General features: G+C 44.9%; 3 protein-coding genes and 3 long non-coding RNA genes across 8 annotated transcripts in view; 4 read left to right on the top strand and 2 right to left on the bottom strand.

Annotated features, from left to right (window-relative positions):
- The window catches only part of LOC142900738 (uncharacterized), a 370,388-nt gene that overhangs the window by 14,533 nt on the left and 334,398 nt on the right, over positions 1–21,457 (bottom strand). The gene's annotated exons all lie outside the window — the stretch shown is intronic.
- On the top strand, positions 1,664–7,267 carry sparcl1 (SPARC-like 1). The gene is made up of 11 exons (XM_076044897.1): positions 1,664–1,771; positions 2,676–2,731; positions 2,845–2,910; positions 3,000–3,989; positions 4,104–4,218; positions 5,217–5,338; positions 5,420–5,540; positions 5,635–5,771; positions 5,874–6,022; positions 6,299–6,447; positions 6,702–7,267. The coding sequence occupies exons 2-11, from the start codon at positions 2,678–2,680 to the stop codon at positions 6,728–6,730; spliced, it is 1,932 nt and encodes a 643-aa protein (XP_075901012.1). The 5' UTR covers positions 1,664–1,771; positions 2,676–2,677; the 3' UTR covers positions 6,731–7,267.
- On the top strand, positions 10,404–12,097 carry scpp9 (secretory calcium-binding phosphoprotein 9). Its single transcript, XM_076040858.1, has 8 exons — positions 10,404–10,456; positions 10,526–10,540; positions 10,639–10,824; positions 11,223–11,297; positions 11,395–11,454; positions 11,556–11,621; positions 11,714–11,764; positions 11,853–12,097. Exons 1-8 carry the CDS (start codon positions 10,412–10,414, stop codon positions 11,913–11,915), a joined length of 561 nt encoding a protein of 186 aa, XP_075896973.1. The 5' UTR covers positions 10,404–10,411; the 3' UTR covers positions 11,916–12,097.
- On the top strand, positions 13,621–15,643 carry odam (odontogenic, ameloblast associated). 3 transcript variants are annotated; one of them, XM_076040879.1, is made up of 9 exons: positions 13,621–13,738; positions 13,827–13,862; positions 13,952–13,999; positions 14,080–14,355; positions 14,427–14,483; positions 14,573–14,695; positions 15,028–15,057; positions 15,159–15,242; positions 15,343–15,643. In XM_076040879.1, the coding sequence occupies exons 1-9, from the start codon at positions 13,679–13,681 to the stop codon at positions 15,376–15,378; spliced, it is 750 nt and encodes a 249-aa protein (XP_075896994.1). In that variant the 5' UTR covers positions 13,621–13,678; the 3' UTR covers positions 15,379–15,643. The 3 variants fall into 3 exon arrangements, with proteins under 3 accessions (XP_075896994.1, XP_075896986.1, XP_075897002.1); XM_076040871.1 differs by having other exon boundaries at positions 13,622–13,738; positions 15,025–15,057; positions 15,343–15,623; XM_076040887.1 differs by having other exon boundaries at positions 13,622–13,738; positions 13,952–14,011; positions 14,113–14,355; positions 15,025–15,057; positions 15,343–15,614.
- LOC142898111 (uncharacterized) lies at positions 17,212–18,064 on the bottom strand. Its single transcript, XR_012928533.1, has 3 exons — positions 18,016–18,064; positions 17,829–17,909; positions 17,212–17,446 (listed from the first exon to the last, which is right to left on the bottom strand). It is a non-coding gene; the product is annotated as an uncharacterized LOC142898111 (long non-coding RNA).
- LOC142898118 (uncharacterized) lies at positions 18,503–19,444 on the top strand. Its single transcript, XR_012928534.1, has 4 exons — positions 18,503–18,638; positions 18,741–18,802; positions 18,919–18,987; positions 19,097–19,444. It is a non-coding gene; the product is annotated as an uncharacterized LOC142898118 (long non-coding RNA).

Genomic DNA, 21,457 nt, shown 5'->3' on the forward strand with positions numbered 1-21,457 from the left:
TCTCCTAAAATGTTAAAGTTGGTACAAATGCAGCACACTTTCCGTAACGTTCAGCCTAAATGCATTAATATTGCATTTAGAAACTTGGACTCATGTCTGGGAACATTGTGGAAAATCCATCTGTGGAAACGTTGTACAGTAGAGAGCCTAAATAAAGAACTTATGTATTTCCCCCCTGATCCTCATAATTGTTTCCTGGATGTCCATGTATGGTCTGGCCTAAAAAAAGGATGACAGAATTCCTTGTAGAACCTCACTTTGGATTTCAAGCGTCCTAAAGAAACATGTAATTAGACTGGATCCTCGGCAGTCTCCCGCTGTTTCCCCAAACCGCAGCCACCAGTTGTTGCGACGGCCTGCTTTAGAACTGGGGGAGGAGAACAAGACAGAGGCTTGTTGTGGCGCAAAAATTGCCGTCAACAACATCTGCCCCTGACCTTCTGTCATCTTACATTTCAATGATCAACCTTCAGCTTGGCGTTCAACGCTACATTTGGGTCATGAACCTTTTTCCTCAACCAAGCGAGAAGCAAAGCAGGCCAGACCAGTGGTTTAATCCTCGTAAACACTGTGATCCAGGGTTTTGTTGCCACTTTGACACAATTACACAATTACGGATCATAATCCACCAGAAGCAAAACTCTGAAGACACTAGAATTTCAAAGACAGACTAAACTGTCTTGTCTGTGTGACCTTTAACATATACTTGGGTGTAATTTTGAAGGCCTTTACTGTCTGTTCGGACTTCCACGTTGTGTCACTTTTGGCTTTCAAGAGCTTTTGACTATCCAGGATAAAATATCTTTCTTTGTCACTGCTGCCTTCATATAATCCCATATCACACCCTCATTATTACCACATTTATTCATTAAAACTGCACCGTAATCTATTTTAATAGGAGAATAAACAGCCAACAAAGGCCAACTCTTCTCATTGACACTATGGTCAGAATATACAGGTAACACAGGGTCTGTCGTGGTCGTAGTGATATTATATAAGAATAATTATAAGAAAAAAAGTCAGTTGTGGAACATAAACATGAACCTGTGAAAGGGGGACATCTAGTGGTAAAATAGAGAAATTATTTTCCTCCTGAAGTCCAAAGTTACAAAAGTCACTTATGGGCCACACCCAACTTTCCCTAAACAGACTGTGAAAAGAATAAATTACAAAATTACACGTAAAAAAGGGATCAAGAAACTCCATCAAACAGATGATATAAATCATTGTAATTTAGAACATGTAAACAGCAATCAAGCAAGCCAAAACATACATAAGCACCTTTCGTGAACCTCTATCTACAATCAAAGAAGGTAAAAGTTTGCCCCCCACCCGCCTCTGTCTCAGAACCGTACACTCACTTACAAGTTTGCATATATTTAAACGGACAAAAGAACAAGCTCAGTAAATGACCAGAGAATATCCACCATCATGCAATTCTGCGCAGCAGAGTTTTCCCTCGTATTACTTTTCAACCTCAATTCTTTGAGGCTCTTCAAATTCTTTCCTCATGGGAATCACATTTTGTAAAGTTTGGGCTGCTGGAAGTGAGCGCCAGCTCTCCCCCTGCCTGTATTCAGAGTCAGAGACCCTCCCATAGTGTGAAAGCACACTGACACCACAGACCCGGGGGGGAAAAACCCTGTGCGTGTATGTTTGTGTGGACAGTGAGAGCCCCTCAATACAAAGCACATCTTCACAGGCTCCACACTGCAGGCACGCACTGGTGTTGGTACCGGATTCTCATTTGTCTTGCGACAGCCAGCCTCAGGTAAAACCCCACCAGGGTCTCACTTTTATGATTGTATTTCATTTTTGCGGATTGACACCTTATTAACTGATAAGTTTTGTACTGAGCTCAGTGTTTGGTGTTTTCCAAAATTGCTTTTTGTCGCAAGAGCCAATAGTGAATATTTGTATCTTGTGTTTCTTTTATTTGTTCTTCTCTCATAGAAGAGACATTGAGAAATAATAAATGGTGTTACATTAGTTAATAAATAATAAGCTTACGCTTTACATACACATGTTGGTCAAGTCATTTTTAGTTTTCATTTTCATATACCTGTAAACTTTAGTTAGGTCCGCTTTAATCAGATGTTATAATTAATAGGTTGAAATCTAATCCTACAAGTATCATATAAGCCATACAGTATATGTGTATTCAGAATTTTATTAACTTCTGGAGCATTCCTCTCAATTTTGCAAAACAATACATTGACTGATTAATTTCTCAGTTATCAACAGGAAAACATACATTTACTCATTCTCACACCACACAGTCACACATACACAAATCCAGCTGGCCTGTCCACACCAGTTCTGGGTTCACTGGGCCGAACCAGAGAGCCATTGTTTCACAGGACAGGCCCAGGCCATTCTGTTTTGTTTCAGTCCGGAGAGACAAAGTGTGTGGACTTAGCTGACTTTTTCAGTCTGTCGGCTTCCGATGTTGACTTTAGCAGTGACTGTGAGAGAAACGCATCCCAGAGGCGGTTACCCCGACAACCATGAAAGCCTTGGCAGCATACAGATGCACTCCTCCTTTTGAACTTGGGGACGATCTGCCAAGAGACCACCTCACGGCAAAATACAACGGGTTGATTGTTTAGAGTGCATTATTGAACATCCCTGTACATTAGTCCATCACCATTTCCTTTTTGTCTTTTGCTTTTCAGGTATGAGAGCCTGCTTTGCATTCCTGTTCTTACTGGCAACAACGTTTGCTCTGTCTGTAGGTTGAAAACGCATTCTTTTTGATAGAAAATTTGTGGAACATTTTTACATATTTATTTTTGCCGTTTATGACATCAAAAACATTCATCATTTATTTCTATCTGTGTCCAGGTTAAGAGCAAACCTCATGGAAAACATCATAGGTTGCACAAGGCTTCTCATTTCGCCAAGGAAAAGGTACGGCTGAGCCGGATGAACCAAAAGATGTATTTTGAATAAATGATTTCATGTCGTCCATTAAGAACCTCTCTGTTCTCCTAAATCAGGACATAATCACAGAGGAGGCCAACAAGCCGCAGGTCCTTCCCACTCTGGTCCCGTTTGAGGCCAGCAGCCGCGGGCTGGAGGATGAGGAGCTGAGCTCTGAGGGCAACGCCAACGCCAGCAAGGAGGGAGAACTCGAAGCCGCCGAGAGGAGAGACGGGAGCGCCGCGGTGCTGATGAGCGACGATGAGCTGGCGGAGCTCCTGAAGAGGGAAGAGGAGGAGGAGGAAGGAGAGGAGGGTGCGCTGCAGGAAGAGGAAGTGGACAAAGGCAAGAGTGAGGTGGAGAGGGCGATGCCGGAGGAACAAGAGGAGGATGAGAGCGAAGGAGATGCTGAGGTGCTGGAGAAAGAAGAGGCGGTGGTGCAGAAGATCTCTGCAGATGAAGGCCGAGGCGTCGGCGAGGAGCCCGCCGCCTTGTTCGAGGAGACAGACGGCAGCACGGAGTCGGAGATCCCGGCCGACCTCGACTACGCCGCTGACAGTGGCCTCTTGCAACCCCTGCCCGTCGTGTCTACGAAGCTGAACCCCTCCAACCGTGACATCCAGACTCTTCCTAACGCTGAGGAGTTGAAGAAGATCCCCGCTGAGAAAGTGCTGGCCGCCACAGGAGACGAGGCAAAACAAGACGCGCAAAATGTCGAAGACGACAAGGTCAGCGCCGTCATGAAGGAGCAGTCGTCGGACGCAGGCGCGCGAGAGCTGAGCGAGAGCGAGGGTGCAGAGGCGGGCCGAGAGGTGTCCGAGAAGGAGGAGGAGGAGAAGGGCAAAAACGAGAGCGGAAGTCACTCCAAGGTGAGGGCGAGGAAGCAGAGGAAGACCAAGAGGGCGAGGAAGCACTCGCCACAGAGCGACGAGCCGCAGGTCGGCCAGGAGCAGAGCCAACAGGAAGCTGAAGCTGCGAGCAGCAGCAGCAGCAGCAGCAGCAGCAGCAGCGGCGGCGGCGGCGACAACGCAGTGCAGAAGGCAAAGAGGAGGAGGGCGGGAAAATGGGTGAGAGGGCTTCTCGGTGTCTGCACATAAATGTATGATTTTAATGTGTCTTCCATCAGTGACCAAACTACACGAGAAGCCGGGTTCACTTCATCCACCTGCGTCCTTTTCCAGGGTCCTCTGGTCGGAATGAATCCTGTTCAGATCAGAGCCACGGTGGATCTCTACCCAAGTTCACGGTCCTCCCTCGGAGCCGGAGCTTCACACGGAGGCCCGGAGGCCCCCGTTGGTGGGTTGTCTCACACACACACACACACACACACACACACACACACACACACACACACACAGACACAGCATCTAAAGTACAATGCCAACAGGCCGGCCAGGGGAATCTGCTGACCTCCTCAAAAATGGCTGAAACTTCCGCATGAAGTGTCCCTCTGCCTCGCCGACGCCGCTTCAACAGAGCTCAGCGGGCCGTCGGCCGTGAATAATAGAGATCAAGTGGAATTAAATTGGCGCGGCGACTGACATGGCGGAGGAATGTCGGGGATGGGGGCAAAGGGGGAGGGTCGCTCCTCAACCTGTGGAATGAAAATAAAGCAGGTCTAACAATAAGACAATATAAGGTTTATTAGGAAAATGAACATGTGAGAGGAAAAACAGGGAAATGAAAGCAACAACAATCTGAGCATTTGAACATACGATGAAAAAAGTCATAAAAACAGATTACTTTCAAGACATATTTACATATTTCCAGTACAATGGAGTTATCTTCTTAATGCCCTTGAGAGGAAATTGCACTGTTATTGGGTAATTCTGTGCAGTCTGAAAAATGTAAACATCCAAAAATGGCTCACTGGTCATAACTCCTCCTGATTACAAGTTGGTTGTGCTAAAACTGAAAAAACAAAAAAACAAAAAACAAACAAAAAAAAAACCCTCTAGTATTTAGAGTAGTAACTGTTCAAATGATTAAAATGATCCAGATGGCCATGCAACATCACTGGTCAGTTCAGCCCAGATTATTCTGTTACAATTTATTTATTTTTTAATTATCATCAGTTTCATTAATGACAATATTCACTTTTTACTTGAGTACGTTCCAGTAAAGGAGTTAAATCAGTGCTTTTACTTTTACCAGAGTATTTTTTTTTACACAAGTATCTGTACTCTGTACTTAAGTACAGAATATTTTTGCTACCTCTGGGCAGCGGCTAGTGTTGTTGCAGCGTTGTTGTTTCCACAGGACTGTCATTTCACTCAGGTCATTTCCCCCTGCAGATCCGTGTGACAATTTTCCCTGCAAACGTGGCAAGATGTGCAAACTGGACTCGGACAACAAGCCCGGGTGTGTGTGCCAGGAGCCGGCTGAGTGTCCGGCGAGCGTGAATGAGTACGATCATGTAGGTCCGCGAACGTGACGACGCCTCGGCGGTAACGATTCTAAACTCTGTCGCGGTAGTGCTGAACTCTTGCTGTTGCAGGTTTGTGGGACAGACAACAAGACGTACGACACATCCTGCGAACTCTTTGCCACCAAATGCAAGCTGGAGGGCACCAAGAAAGGACACCGGCTCCACCTGGATTACACCGGCTCGTGCAAACGTGAGTGAGCCGCTCCGCAAGGGTCCACGGCTGAGTGGACAGCGCCTCGGAGTGTGTTTGTGGCTTGACCCTGATGCTCCCTCGCCTCCCTCAGTGATACCCGAGTGCGTGGACCCCGAGTTGGTGCAGTTCCCCCTGCGGATGAGGGACTGGCTGAAAAACGTGCTGCTGCAGCTCTATGAACACGACGCCATGTCACCTGGCTTCCTCACCCCGAAACAGCGTTTTCGAGTAATCAATAAATACTCTGGCGTAATTTGACCTTATTCCTGAATGACCTTTGATTCTGGTCTGGCCTGTGGCACAGTGAAACTCTCTTGTCGTCCTCTGCAGGTGAAGAAAATCTTCGAGAGCGAGAGGCGTCTGCACGCCGGCGACCACTCAGTGGAGCTGCTGGCTCAGGACTTTGAGAAGAACTACAACATGTACATCTATCCAGTGCACTGGCAGTTTGCTCAGCTGGACCAGCACCCCTCTGACAGGCACGCTTCTCTCCCCCTGCATCAACACTTGGACCGTTTGACCTCTGATAGCATTCAGACTGAACCTTTTGCGTCAGCATAAGGGACTTACATGTCCATGTTAAAGTCCTAAAACATGTTAAATTGATCTGTGTGACTGTGAGCTTCCCATTTCCAAGCAGCAACCAAAACGTAAAAAAAACAAATTGAAGAGTACCAGACTAAAGTAAACAGACTGTCAGACTGTCAGACTAAATAGCAGCAGACTTCTATAATCGAAGTCGGTCTGTCCTGCAGGTTCTTGTCCCACTCTGAGTTGGCCCCGCTTCGTGTCCCGCTGGTGCCCATGGAGCACTGCACCTCCCGTTTCTTCCAGGAGTGCGACGCAGACAAAGACAAACAGGTGTCCTTCAAAGAGTGGACTTCCTGTTTTGGCATCAAGAACGGTGAGAGCAGCAGCACGACGTGTAGTTCCAGCAGCATTTGGTGCAATGTTAGAACTTTTACTCCCGTCTCGTAATTTACTTCTCAATTTTACTGTTAGTCAAAAATCTTGACCCCCCCCCCGATGCCCGATGTCAAGGGTTCAAAATATGACCAACTCTTTCAATAAGCACGGTTCTTACATTGCCTTAAACTTTTCCACAAAAAAGCACTGTTGCATTTTCAGATGATTACAATGTGTTTTTTTTCTCAACAGAGGATATGGACATCAACCAGTTGTTCTGAGCCTCCTGGTGTTCATCGTCTACTGTGCTAGCTTGACGAAGCCCCTCCAAGGGATGAGTCGACGTCAACCTTGATATCAGCGACTACGACGCACACATAAACTCATTTTACTTCCTGCTGCAGAGGTCTGGTATTTATAGTAGTTGCTATTTTAATTGTATCCGCCACATAAGGATCTCTGTTCTATCACTTAGCCTATGTTGCTAGAACAATTTATTTAGATGAAGAAGATTTTTCCTGTAGTTTGTACTTGAAAAGTGTTGTTAATGCATTCCAAACAGAGAGAAAGTTTACATTATTAGAAAACGCGTGGGCGGGGGGGGGGCTCCATAGGAACATAGCGTTGTGTGTTTGAGTGGTCACATGTGCACTGATGCTTCGAACGAAGACTAAAGATGTTGATCTGCGAGAATAAAAGAAAGAAAGAAAATGTAAAACAACAAAATATTATCTTATGTTAGTAGCAAAACTGTAAATGTGTTTTTTTGCTGTCTTATACATGACTGTAATTCTCATTAAAGATTCATGGATAGCAATGGATGACACAATGTCATGTCACAGGATGATTTAACCCTCCTAGCTGTGTGTGTGTGTGTGTGTGTGTGTGTGTGCATGTGTGTGCATATGCTTGTTTTGAGGGGCCTATAAGCAAAATTCATTCCACCACTATGTGCAGAGTGTTTACATGAAACTTCCCCGAGAGGCAAAAGTCCACCGTTTGATTCCTTTCTTGCTTTGCCTTTCAAAAAGTGTCTCTAAAAACATAAGAATTTGGGAATCAGTCCCCTGTGCTGTCACAAAGGGTGCAAATACCTTGGTGACGATACTTCCAACCAGATGTTTGGCCCTCCAAGCGGCAGTGAAGCATCAATTTTAGCGGGACTCTGTTAACAGAGGGGTAAAAATTATTTCTCTAGTAATCTACAGATTTTTATCTGACAGTGACTTGAGTGACGTTGCTCCCCTGGCGACGAGGATCTTGAAAAGATTGGAAAATGGGAACAATACGGCAACTTTGAGAAGAATCTTCTTTTGCGAAGTCAGAATGTTTTGCCGTCACATTGCTTTTTGCCCATCGAACCCCAGAATCCCTGACCTGAGCGTGACAGTTCCATTTCCTTCAGTGGGATGGAAACGTGACCTCTCTGAACAAAACGGCTCCAAGAATGCAAGTCACTGATGGTTGTTTGGTTTGGGCTTCGCGCGTAATCCTCGGTCATGGCGCTCACAAAGCAAAAATAGCCTGCGGCGTGTTCACCGTGATTACGGTGACCTGTTGTTTTGAGATGAGGTGCTGGACTCTGATTGGACCTTTGTTGGCCATCACTGAACCTGGCAACCTGTATATAAGCCAAAAGCTGAGAGAGGTAGAGCTTCACCTGACGACTGGCCGCTGCTGCTGCTGCGATACAACATGTTCTGCGTACTGCTGCTCATCGTTCACACCTGGGCTCTCGCCGTGGAGGGCGGCGCCAACTCTGCCAGTGCCGAGGCGCTGGCCAAGGTCGGGGCCAACAATAACGGGGCTGCAGCCGGTAATAACGGGGCCCCCAATGGGGCCCAAGCTAACGCGAAACCTCTTTTGGCGAACTTGGTCCAGATTGGAGGATATCTATTTCTCCAGCCAGTAGCGAACCAAGCAGGCCAGGCCTCCCTGCAGCCGCTCATCCCCATCGGAGTGGCCCCGCAAACAGCCGCGTTCATCGTGGGCCAGCCGGGCGGAGCTAACGTGGGTCCGCTCGGCCAGGTGACCCTGGGGGCCGGCGCCGGCGGGCCGGTCACGCTGCTCGCCGTCCTGCCACAGGTCAACGGCGGAGCAGCGAACAAGCACCAGTTGCTCTCCACGGCCGGCACCAATGGCCAGCGACAGGCGGCCGTGGCTGTCGGGGCCGTGCCCGCCAGACTGAGGGCGAGGCGTTCGCTGGCAGCTCGTCTTCTGGGGACTCAGGCTCCCGTGACCGCGGGAGCGGAGACGACGGCAGTTGAAGAGGAAGAAGACTGGTCTGGGATGGAAGAGGAGGAGGAAGAGGGGGAGCTAGAGAAATGAACGTGAAAAAGTCAGACCCAGCAAAAACAAAAATCACTTGATCAACAGCCTTCGTCCTGATTCTGTGTCACTACAAACTGCAATAATCTGAATGATTTATGCTGCGATGAAAACTGATAATGAAACCTGATGATGATGAAATCTGAAAACCAATAAACGACTGGAACGTCACGTCAGTGAATGTTTGCCCTTTATTTCAACATATAAGTGTGCAACACTGGGTCAAAATATTTGCAGCACAAAACACGTCTGAAAACACACTGACTAATGTCACGGCCGTTAATGGGAAAATGTAGACATTTCTATTTACAGCACAGTGTTTGGAATTTTATGACGTCACCAGTGATAGTCTCAATGAATGATAATCACAAAAAATGAGAAGAAGTCTCAGAAAAACACTGATGCAAGGACAATTCTTCGTTCTTTAAAAGCAAAAGGACTTTACAGAGACACAATCAGACACATAAATGCACAGAAACAAAAGCGTGCGTTCAAACATGGCCTGGGAAACAACATTTGTTTGCACTGAGCAGAAAACAGGAGGAAAATGTTACTTAATTTAAAGTGGATGACAGTGTGTAATTACTACAAAGCTCCAGACCAGACTACCACAAAGGGTGTTTGCCTGGTCTGCTCAGTCAGCAGCAGCGAAAAAAGAAAAACCTTTCCCAGACGGCCTCGGCGTGTGACAACACAACCAGCCGACCGCACTTGGAAATGACTGTAATGGCTCCAAACAAGCCGGGAAAAATATGCTGACGAAACAGAAATGAGATGAGATATCTCATCAAGTTGACAAAGATTTCAAAAAATTACATTAATGATGTAAACAATTCTGAATCTTTGCGCTCATTACGGCTCAGGTGCTTTTGGTACTATTTCAGCACTTCACCCAGTGAGAACTGACTTGAGCTTTGAGTTCTTTTGCAGGTTACGGGCCTCCTGACGTGCACCAGGTTTAATTTGATGTTGAAACAAGAAAACCGTAGACAGGAAGGACACAAACATGGTCAGCCAGAGAGATTCACTGCAATCAGAGGCGTCAACATTTAGCTGCATTTCAACACTTAACCCCCCCCCCCCCCCCCCCCAAAAAAAAAGACGGCTATTAGTTGCTGATGCCAGCTGTTTGTATCTTTTAACCAAAACCGACAACATTTGCAACTTCACACGTCACTTTACGACAGGAGCAACCGCAACTGTCCGCAAACCGCCCCCCCCACAGACACTGAATCACCGTGGTGTTGTTAGTGGTCACTCACCCGCGGCCCTGGACAATGGTGCAAGGCTGCCGGGAGGTCGCATGGTGCATTTCCCTGGGTCGAGATCGGACCCTCAAAGAAAACACGTTACATCTCGAGTTGTCATGACACACAGGTGACAAATATAGCCGGTGAACGAATCTGCGCTCTCCTCTCTAATTGGCTCCTCCAAATTCTCCGGACCCGTTAAAAGGTGCCTCCAAATCGGCGGAGCATCAGTCCACCTTGGCACATAGGGAGGTCGGGAAACGTATGTGAAGGGCTGCGCATGATTATGAATGATGGAAATGTGGAGTCAGTTTTTCAGAATTGATGATGAATATTTTGAAGTAAAGTTGTTTTTCTGTTGTTTGTATAGATTTGCACTGCAAAATGAAGCTATTTCTCCTCACAGTGTTTGCAGCAACAGTCTTCCATGTGAGTATCTATCTATCTATCCATCCATCCATCCATCCATCCATCTAATGTCTGTCTTTTTTGTTGCAGGTCAACGCAGGCAAGGTAAGGAAAACAATCGGTTGACTTCCTCCCATGACTGCAGCGCTGCTGCAGCCACGCCAGCATTGATCACACCCCTCCCTCGTCCCGCTCTCACTCAGACCCAGAGGCTGCTGGCGGCTTTGAACGCGGGGGTGCTGCCGGGCATGAATGGAGGGATGGCGGCGGGTCTGAACGGAGGGATGGCCAACGCAGTGAACCCAGGGATGATGGCAGGAGGCCTCAACCGACCTCTGGTCGCCGCTGGCGCTGGCGTGGGAGTGCTCGGCCAGCCGCAGTTCGCTCAGGTCGGGCCGTGGCGTTAATCATACGGTTGCCCTCATCTGCTCATTAAACGCAGGTTGCGGCGGTGCACTCGACTGAAGACACTGCAGCAAACAGATGCACGGCAGTCTTTAGAAACACATTTCTTTCCTTTTATGTGTGTGTGTGTTTGACGACTTCTTATTAACGGAGCATTTGTAAATAGATGAAATAATCTTGAAGATCTAAGTTCAGGCTGCCTTTTGTGCCATTTGATAAACGAACTGTGCTATTTTGCCATATGAAGTGAAGACATTACTTTAAGTGCATTGTTTACTCAGTTGTTCAAGCTGTTCAAGGTGCCTTTGGATATGATTAAGCACTTCATATATAAAAGTAAATGGACTGATTGCTTGATTTTCTCTCTTTTTCCAACTGCTAGTTGGTTCCATTTCCCTTTGCTGTGCCGGGTCCTGTTCCTAATATGTACCCTGTCCCTGCCGCCGCTGTCAACATGGTTAGCATTTGACAAAAGTCTTGCTCAATACCTGCGAGTAGAAAAAACATCATTAACAACAGCAACCATTATTTCTCTTGTCCCTGTTTGTCTGCAGCTTCCCTACATGGCAGTCCCGCAAATGGTCCCAGTGAACCCTCCTCAGCAGCCCCTGATGGTAAACTCGCCCATCAACGCGCTTTTATTTCAGGTTACACTGTGAGTGAAATGTAATACAAACACTGTGACGACAACATACCTCCGTGTGTATTTTCACAGGGCATTGCAGGTGGTGTAATGCAACAGCAGCCTCCACCTCAGCCAAACCCGCTCACACGATTCAGAGTAAGAGTTGATAAAAATGCATTTTCAGCTGCCGCAGCTGAGCGGTGATGTCGGCCACACTGAGTTTTTTTTTACCTTTGTTAAATCCTCAGCGTCAGATAACGAAAGACAACAATGCCTTGGAGACTGATGCCACCACTCAGGTAGGAGTAATTATTGAGAGAAAAGTTCCCATCTCGCACACTGACATCATCATCGCGTGTGATCGTCGTTCTCTTTTTGTTTCCTCAGATTCCCGCTCCGACTGAAAAACTGACTACAGGAAATGGCTGCAATCAAAGTGATGAAGTGTAACCAGCTTTTACGGAAAACAAAAATGCTGGAGCATCTCAAAAACTGTCTTTATTAATATTTTTAATCTTTGTAATCAATGCTAATCTTGATCTCTTAATCTCCTCCTGGATTTTATTTTCACCTCAGTGAATATGATTCCGTTGATTGTGCCATAACTGTTGATTGTCCAATAAACTCTGCAAACCTAAAGTGGGAACTGTGTCATACTTTTCTCATGCACCCATGATGACACACATAGTGGTTGTGAGACAGGCTGACGACATGCACAGCAGCCGCAGACCAGAGCACAGCCACTCTTCGCAGTTGTTACCATTAACAAACACTCACTTTTTTTTAAAGTCTGATTTCTGGTTCAGCTTGGATAAAACAAGATGCTTCTACAAGTTGCAGAATTCATTTGACAGTAAATTGGATTGAACATTGTTTTGTTTCATTAAGTGAATTAATTTACGAATCAATAAAAATATATTTTATCAACACGATGAGACAAATAGGACGAAGCTGTTGTTGCGGTTACTAAAAGACCATCTGGGCTACACGTTGATGATATTAACATGTTAGAACAAGTCCAGTGAATTACAGTGAACGGAAGAGCGCCACTGTGGTTATAGTGGATTTTGCTGCCATCTAAAGGACATTGAGTAAAATTACATTTTTATTTGTCGCAGGACCACAAAAACGATCCTGCAGGGGGAAAGTGCTGCAATATAACTACACACATTTACACTGATAACCAACATATTATGCATAAATCGAAATTGATGTAGTAATGCACTCAGACAATACTGTTTGTAACACTGTGATGCATATAATATAAGCTATATTTATATATGCTAAGTGTGTAAATAACAAGCATTAACAAGCAGCTATTATTATTAGTTTTAATATCATATCACATATCCTAGTTTATACTACAAGTCCTAAATATTTACACTTATCAAAAAAAGTCAAAGTTGATTCTCCTTCATTGAACCCAATGAAGCCTGACATATTTTAGGCGAGCTTTCATTGGCCACATAATGACTTGATATTTTTCCAGTTTACTGGTTTATCTGACTTTACTGTCAAATATGCACCGCCATGATTGTTTCCACCTGCACCAGTCAGCACCTGAAAAACCACCCGTGACAAACGCCTGCTCATTAACCCCAAGCCCTTGTTGTCAATTATTCTTTTTCCCATGACACTGACAAAAATCCCGTTGGTCTTAATGATCCATAATTACAAGCCATAGCGCCGCACTTTCATACACACAAAAACTAAACCCTGCACAGCATACATCAGGCGGGTATTGTGAACCGTCCACAGTCTTGGCCTGCTAAACTGAAGGAGTAGCGTCAGTGACAATAGTATTTTATTCACACACAAAAGCCCCTTTTTAAATTCCCTTCCTGCTCAGACATCTCAGCAGCTCATCGAGAGACCACGCAGCAGCTTATAGAGACATGACCCGTGCATAATGACATACTCGCAAGTGGCTGTGTCTCAGAAAAGGGCATGAGGAACGTCTGCCGCACTGACCGCACGCTGTCTGGACGACTTGGCGGGAGGCGACCGCAGCCGCTCACCTGAGCACGACTTTAAAAGGGTTTGGACCAGGTGAGGAGACACAGTCCACACAGACGGACGAGGCACAGCCAGGGAGACGGTAACCTGCCTTTTTTTTCCAGAAGCTGTTTCGAAGGTGACTTTATGTGTGTGTGTGTGTGTGTGTGTGCAGTGTTTTCTAAAAGGAGGCTGTGTTCCACAGAGTGCAGCACACCATGGAGATCCACGTCGCTCTTCTCTTACTCTGTCTCTTCGGGACAAGCATTGCCCTTCCAGTGAGTGAAAACCAACCTCCTGTACAGTTCTCTTCTCTCTTTGAACTGGCACTGGTAAAATGCTATTTTTTCCATGTCTGCTGCACAGGTTCAAATTGGAATCATTGCAAGCAACAGCAACGAGGTAAAATGCTTCACATAAATCATTTTGGCACCAAAGCTTTGATCCCTCGTCGGTTTTTGGGATTCGCTCACGCCGGTCTGTGTTTCCAGGTCCTGAGACTGAACGGATTAACTCTCGCAGCGCTTGGACAAGCACAGGTGGGTTTTAATGTCAAGCTCTTCAAGGGTGGTGGGCTGCAAATGGAGAAGCGGTCTGATCCGAAGCCTTTCCCCTGCAGGCTGCCTCACTACTGCCCCAGCTCGTGCTGCAGCAGCAGCTGCAGCAGCAGCTGCAGCAGCAGCTGCAGCACGATGTGCTGCTCACCCCACAGCTGGTGAACCTGAACCCGCAACTGGCCGGGCCCTTCAACCCCCAGGGGCCTCAGTTGTTCCTCCCCAACCAGGGCAACCAGTTCACACCCATGACCGTCCCTAACGGGCAGCCGGATCAGCTGGGGCCTCCTCAGGACCCAAACAACCCCAATGTGGCCCAGCAGGGCCTGAACCCCGTCCAGGTACGACACTGCTGAAGCTGCTTCAAGGACCATGACAAAGAAGGATACTCATTGTTGTGCTTGTCCTTTAGATGTTCCCACAATACCAGTATCCCTTTAGCGGATTTCCTCAGTTTCCTGCACAACAGGTACACAGTTAAAATAAATAAATAGTGCTCCGAAATCTTGCTCGAGTCCCTCCTGCCCTTCAGATTGAAACTCATTTTGTCGTCTGCAGGGCTACCCGTACTTCATCTCCCCTTACGGGTTTCCCCAGCATAGGAACCCAGTGATGCCACAGCTCAACAACGCCCAACAGGCCCTGGAGAGGACGACGCAGAGGCCACAGCTCCCTCTGCAGGTCAGATGAGCAGCAGGACACAAAGGAGAAAAAGAGGATTTTTTTTTCGATCAAAAGCATTGCTCCACTGTTACAGCTACTTTAACAAAACATTTTTATAGAAAGATACAAAGTTGAAGCTTCCAAGCTTGTTTAAACCCGGCCCAGTTAAGTGTGTTTGCTAAAAATGACTCTTCAAATGACAAGTTACGAGTCTACAATAGTTACGCTGACTTCATAGTTGACTGCCTCTGCTGTTGTCATTGTGTTATGATGACCACATCGATTTGTGTTTTTACTACTCTCCCATCTAGTTCATGTCTTATTTTCTGTCTTTTCTCACACTGTAGCAGTCTTCTCAGCCCAAGGCGCAAACGGAGAAAGTGAGTAAAGAAGCAATTGATTTTGATCATTTCTCGATGAAAGCAACATGTGCACCAGCCTGTGTAATCGAGTTGTTTTTCTAACTTCCTGCCGACTGCAGATGTGGCCTCAGGGAACTCAGAGAGCGTCTACAACAGCCGCCCCTGAGCTCCGGGGCGATGCATCAGGCCCAGGTGTAGATGAGGTAGTCTTTTAGCCTTCTATTAATATGGAGCAGACAAAACAATCTCTACTTTCCTTCTTTCAATGTTTGACAGACTCATGTTGTTTCCTTCTTCCTGCAGGGTCACCCCAACTTCCCCTTCCTGTTTGAGCCATAATTATCACCTTCTGACAAGTAACAATGAGGACTGAGGACCAACATTTATTTCTTTTTTTCTGAATATTGTGGTGAAGTGTGAGATTCTTGCAATTTCACCTCAGTTTATTTAACACAAATTTAACAAAGGTGCTCCCCCTTCCCCCTTTACTTTAACAATCCGCTCTTTACGTTGATAAACTGACAGACTGTTAAATAAAAAAAGAAACATTGCCACTAAATATTTGCATGATACATTTTGTCATGGGGGGAAAAGTAGGCAGGACCCAAGTGTAGATTAAGTCCAGGTTGTAGGTAAAGAAAACTATTTATCTCAAATAATAAACAGAAGCTCAAGGGGAAGAAAACAAACAAGACAACTGAGACAAAACAGATGAGACACACAAGAAGTAACAAACATGAAGAAGTGATGGCCAAACACAGACAATGACAGACAAGGACTATTAATATAAGAGGGCAGGGAAACACAGGTGAGAACAATCAAGAGCAGGACTGACAACAAGACACAGGTGAAAATCATGAGGCAACAAAAAAGGCGGGAGAACAGGAACAGGAAGCAAAACAGAGAAAATACAAGGGTAGAAGAGACTGTCAAAATAAAACAGGAAACCAGACCTTGACAAATTTATTGATGTGTGATTTTATTGAACGTGAAATTGCCCAATTACAGGAGTCGTAGCTGAGACAAATTGATCAGTGGAGATCTTCTAATTGTAGCCATTTGGGACTCCCTAGAAAAAAAAGAGAGATGAAAAAAAGTCTTCAGCAGCAAACAAACGATTGCGTAATAACATGTAATTACAATATACAGCCACATTTACCTCCGTACTCGAGGTTGATCACCTTCTGGAGCGTCGTCAGACTCCACTTTTGACTCCCTGATTTAAGTTTAAGAAATAATACAAACATTACTGATGATGTAATTTTCTTGGTGAAATCCAGTTGTAAAATTAAAAAAAATGTATTTTGTCGAAGGGACGACATTTTTTCTTTGTCGTTTGTTTTAACTAATGATATTTCTTGCCCTTTCAAAATGTCTTTACTCACAAGATCCAGATTGCCGTACTCAACGGAGACTTTGTTCTTTAAACGTGAACAAGAGAAAAGGTTAATTACCGATGAGACAAGACAGCAACCGTGCAATAAACACAAGGTTAATAGTAGTGTGAGAGGAGAGATTACCGGCGCTGAGGCGTTGTAACTCAACTTCATGTATTGCTGGCAGATTAAAAGGAAACAAATGTCACAATCCAGCCGTAGTGGGTGTGAACGACAGATAAACTCATCGCTACATTTGCTCTGGTGATACTGTTGGATCTGCTGCTTAAAATGTATTTTCCACGTTTGTTCACCGTGGTTAAACTGACAGTCGTCACTATCTTTCCACCACTTTCAAAAGTCGGATGAGATGTGAAGTTCATTTTGATGCAAAAACCATGAAATGACAATAGATTTGTAAGTTCTGAGAGTCCTTCATATCATGTCATGATGACGATGATGATGGCGGCGAGGTCTGCGGCCCCCTGGCACACGGAAAGGTCCTCTTCCACCAATCTATTGGTAAATTAATAACCGTGAGAAAGTTATCATGTCTTATTGTCTGTCTTTGAATTAAACATATGCAGGCTGAGATATTATCATGCAAAAGGAATTCTGTTGCCACCCACCTTGAGAAAGACATGAGTAAAACATTGAGTAAAACAGGAAACACAGATCAACATTGCAGAAGACCTACAAAATAAATCATAATGTTGTTGAAATGTACGACAAATAAAAATAAAAGTCAAATAGTGCATTTGTTTTATTTTACCTCCTCCAGGCTCACTTCGTGACATTCTGTGGATAAGACACAGTCACGCAAGTTACAGATTTAATGTGAAAAGGTTGTGGTATTGTAGTGAAATGCATAGATTTTCTCTATTATTGTTGCATTACCCGAAATGCCACATTGTCAAGCTAAAGAAAAATAAAATGTAAAAACAAAATGATCAGTTTATTAACAGTTAGAAATTACAGAGTGTCCCTTGGTAAGAATACGCTGATCCTACCTTGAAAACAGGGGACAACGTCTGAAAAAAAGCAAAAGAAAACATAGAGAAAATGAATCAGCACCGTTGAAGCACAATTGTAAAAATAAACCCTCACAAATATTCAAGAAATAGATTCAAACAACGTAAGCAACGTTCTGCAATGTAAATCCCAATAGATTTACCTATATGTGACATTAAATAAAAACACATTATATACACTGTCTGTATTTACTGTGTAAACCAATAAAATAACACTTTGCTATATATTGATTGGTAAATACTTGCAGAATAAAAACATGCACTACATTTTCCCCCGTTGCTTTTCATCTGCTTCACAGGCACAACAAAGTTTATGCTGATTATCTCAAAATGTTTTCATGGCAAAACAAAATAAACTCGAAGGTTGAAGAGATGTACATACCACTGGAGGGTCAGAGGTTCCTCCAGGCCTCCTGTTTCCAAGTCCTCGGCCTCTGGTGTCGCTGGGAAGCCTGCCATTGTCCTGAGGGAAAAATGAATTCATTTTGAAAAAGTCGGACAGCAACTTGTTCTGGAAAGTGAAATAGCACACTTCGATGTTAATATTATTATTTATAATAATAACTGACCTGAGCAGCCACTGCTGATAAGAGCACAGCTGCAATGAAAAATAGATGCTGTGAGAGAGAGAAAGGTAAACAATGTTTCTTTTGACATGAAAACCAACTTCTGAAGTTGAACAAATTGCCAAATCGGACCAAGCTTGATGCAGCGGCACACGGACAGGACTCACCTGTGTTCTTATGGTGAGTCTGTGGCCAGTAAGGTATTATTATTTTATTACCCGCATAATCCAACAAGGTGTCTCAGGTGAACTCAAGTGTGGTTTGGGAGGTGTGTGGGAGAGAGACTGGACCTCAATAATAGAGGTACTGTTAAATTCATAGCCAGGCGGAAGAACACAACTCTGATTTCCTCATCTCTTTAAGTCAACAGCTTATGTGTCCTCTTATTGTTTGCAAGCTTCCATGCCATGAAGGTCAGGTGTGGCGTGCATCTCTGATCCTTCACCACTCCCTGGAATCTGGAGGTGGAAGATTTCCCAACATCTGAAGCCTTCATAATCATGCTGTTTGTTGATGAGATGACCAGCTGCTCGTCTGCATATATATAAGTCGAGCAGTCAGATCATCAGCACAACACTCTCCTCAGACATCTCAGTCTAACCGCTAAGACAGAAAGACTCTGCAAGGTAAGGACCAGAACCTTTTCTTTTCTCTGCAGGCTCCCCTGGGTGGCGTCGCTGCAATCATCATTCCTATGATCGTGTTGTTATCATTGTGTTCTTTGACAGTAACCATGCTGAAGCTCGCCTTAGTGCTGGGATGCCTCCTCAGCATCGCTCTGGCTCTCCCTGTAAGTGTCACGCTCTAACACTCCCCAGTGGAGACTTCTGGAATTCAGTAACCCTTCATGGGGTAATTAAAAGAAAGGCTTTGTTGAAGAGTGAATCTGTCAAACTTGTCTTGCAGACCAACGTGGAGCACAAACGTGTCGCCCGTTCATCCTCTGAGTCGAACTCTGGCTCCAACTCCGGAGAGGTGAGTGCCTCCTCAGCCCAACATTTGACGCAACTCGTAATGTAGTTTGATTTAGTTTCTTCCCTGACTTTCAAAGTGGATGTTCAACACTTCTTTTTTTTTTTTAAAGACCACAACTACGGCCACAACGACGACAGCTGCAACCACAACGACTGCGGCGACAACTACGGTGGCCGGAGCGACGACAACAGCGGCGACTCTGACTCTGACACAGCAACAGCTGCTCCAGTTGATTCTGGCTCTTTTGCGCCCTTAACCTGTGAACGCTGCATGTCCTGCCACTGCTGCTGCAGCCAGGAAGTGATGGCCGACTTCAGATTTGCTTCTTCACGCGTTTCCATGAAAACTTGTTCTGCCCTTCTTTCTTCTTTCGTCACTGCTCTGTATTCCATCCAGATGTTTAGACGAGATGCTCATTTCCCTGCTGAATAAATCTATAATGCAAAGCATGAAACAAGCGTGTTCAATGTTCTTAATTGCCTCGGAACAAAGGTAGTATCGAAGGGCTGACTCAATTTCTGCGTTCCCTGTCATGGCTGAGACTTTGTGTCTCAGTCATGACAGCTGCAATTCTGGCATTTCTTGGGTGGGGTTGTATGAGGTGCAGGTCTACAGTAAATATATTAGCCACTGGAAGGGGTTGGTGAGGTGTTTCCTGTAAGGAAACACAGCTCTGAGTAGTTCATACCATGCAAGTGGCTATAAAGAAGAAACACAGGCTGGAATCGAGAAGGCTAATCTGATTACAGAGCACTGATGAGATGTTAGCCAATGCTACATAGCTTAGCTTTACTCTGAGATGTTTCTCCCTGACCGGGCCGACCTGACTGACATCCCCTGTGGCTAAAACATGTAGTTACTGTTGAAATGTACCTATGCCACTTCCAAAAGTACCAGCTCATCTCCTGACTGTGTTTTCTAGCTACTGTATGTTTCATGAAAAGTTCTGACTCCAAACATGTTATTGTCATGAAACATTGTCTTTCATTAAATAGTATAAAGCGGTCCATGTTATTCATTGTTCTGCGCTGCAGCCACCGGATAATGACAGAAGTAATGTCGACAGCTACAGAACTGAACTGAACTTAGATGTTAGTATTTGTGACCATTCAAAACACTAGAGTGTATAGAAGGCTAACACGCAAAAAGCGTTGCAACAGCTGTAGTGCAAATGGTTTAAAAACGCAGATTTGATAGTTTGGGTACTCCAGATTGTCTTGCAAAACTTCCAGATGATGAATTTAGTAGTGGAGTAAACCGCATCAGCTTTCAGTACCTGTACAAACAACATCGCAACGGCGGTCTTGAGCTGGCAGTGGTAACTTCTTAATCTGCCATGAGGTGGAAGCTGCAGGTGAAGACTTTCTCCCTCTCAGCAAAGTAAATAGTAATCTAACATTATGAGAGTCATATCAATACATGTAGCTCAAAATGTAATATAATTTAATCCTCAATACAGCACTGGCATTTATGATCATGTCTGGTCAGGCGTGGCGTGCATCCCTGATCTTTCACCACTCCCTAGAACATTGAGGTGGAAGATTTCCCAATCTGTCAAACTTGTCTTGCAGACCGACCCGGAGCACAAATCATCGTCCGTTCATCCTCTGAGTCAGGTTCGAACTCTGGCTCCGGAGAGGTGAGTGCCTCCTCAGCCCAACATTTGATGTGATTTGTTATGTGGTTAGATTTAGTTTCTTCCCTGATTTTCAAAATGGGTGTTCAACACTTCTTTCTTTTTTTAAAAAAAAATACCACAACTATGGTCACCACAACGACCGCGGCGACAACCACTGTGGCCGAAGCCACGGGTCTGACCCTGCACGAAGAGCTGATCCGGTTGATTCTGGAATTTTTTCAACAGCATCGCCTGCCACTGCAGAAGTCATGTGGAAGCTAGGAAGTGATGGCTGACTTCAGATTTGCACAGGACTCACCTGTGTTCTTATGGTGTCTGTGGCCAGTAAGGTATTGATATTTATACGGTACAACAAATATTGACACACACCAACTATTTCTCAAACGGACGCAACCGCCTCACGCAGTTTCTTCACATGTTTTCAGCCAATCTTTTTCAGACTTGTTTTTGATATCTTTGGCAGTGCGTGACTTGCGTGTTTTTCTAATAAAGACAGTGATCAGACTCACCTCTGGATCATTTTTAATTAGCGTGAATCCACATTCTTTTTAGATAAATAAGCAGATAATTAGATCCACATTTCATAATCTCTCCTCAGGCAAATGCAGTTTTGGTCCCCAATGAAAAAAACACACATAAATGAATAACTGCATACAGTATGTACAAGAAAAGACATTCCAAGAAAATCTAATTGAAACTGGGGTAAATGCAACTTAAAAGCAACCAGTGTGCATCAGTAAATGTGACCGCCTGCGCATCTTTGTTTATTGATTGTCTCTTATGACTTGGTTGTACACAACCAATTGTTTGTTTATGCTTTGATGGTACCTT

This window comes from Nelusetta ayraudi, unplaced genomic scaffold, assembly GCF_046127955.1.
Source record: "Nelusetta ayraudi isolate G7.1 ecotype Tasmania unplaced genomic scaffold, CSIRO-AGI_Nayr_v1 ptg000004l, whole genome shotgun sequence".
Taxonomy (NCBI): Eukaryota; Metazoa; Chordata; class Actinopteri; order Tetraodontiformes; family Monacanthidae; genus Nelusetta; species Nelusetta ayraudi.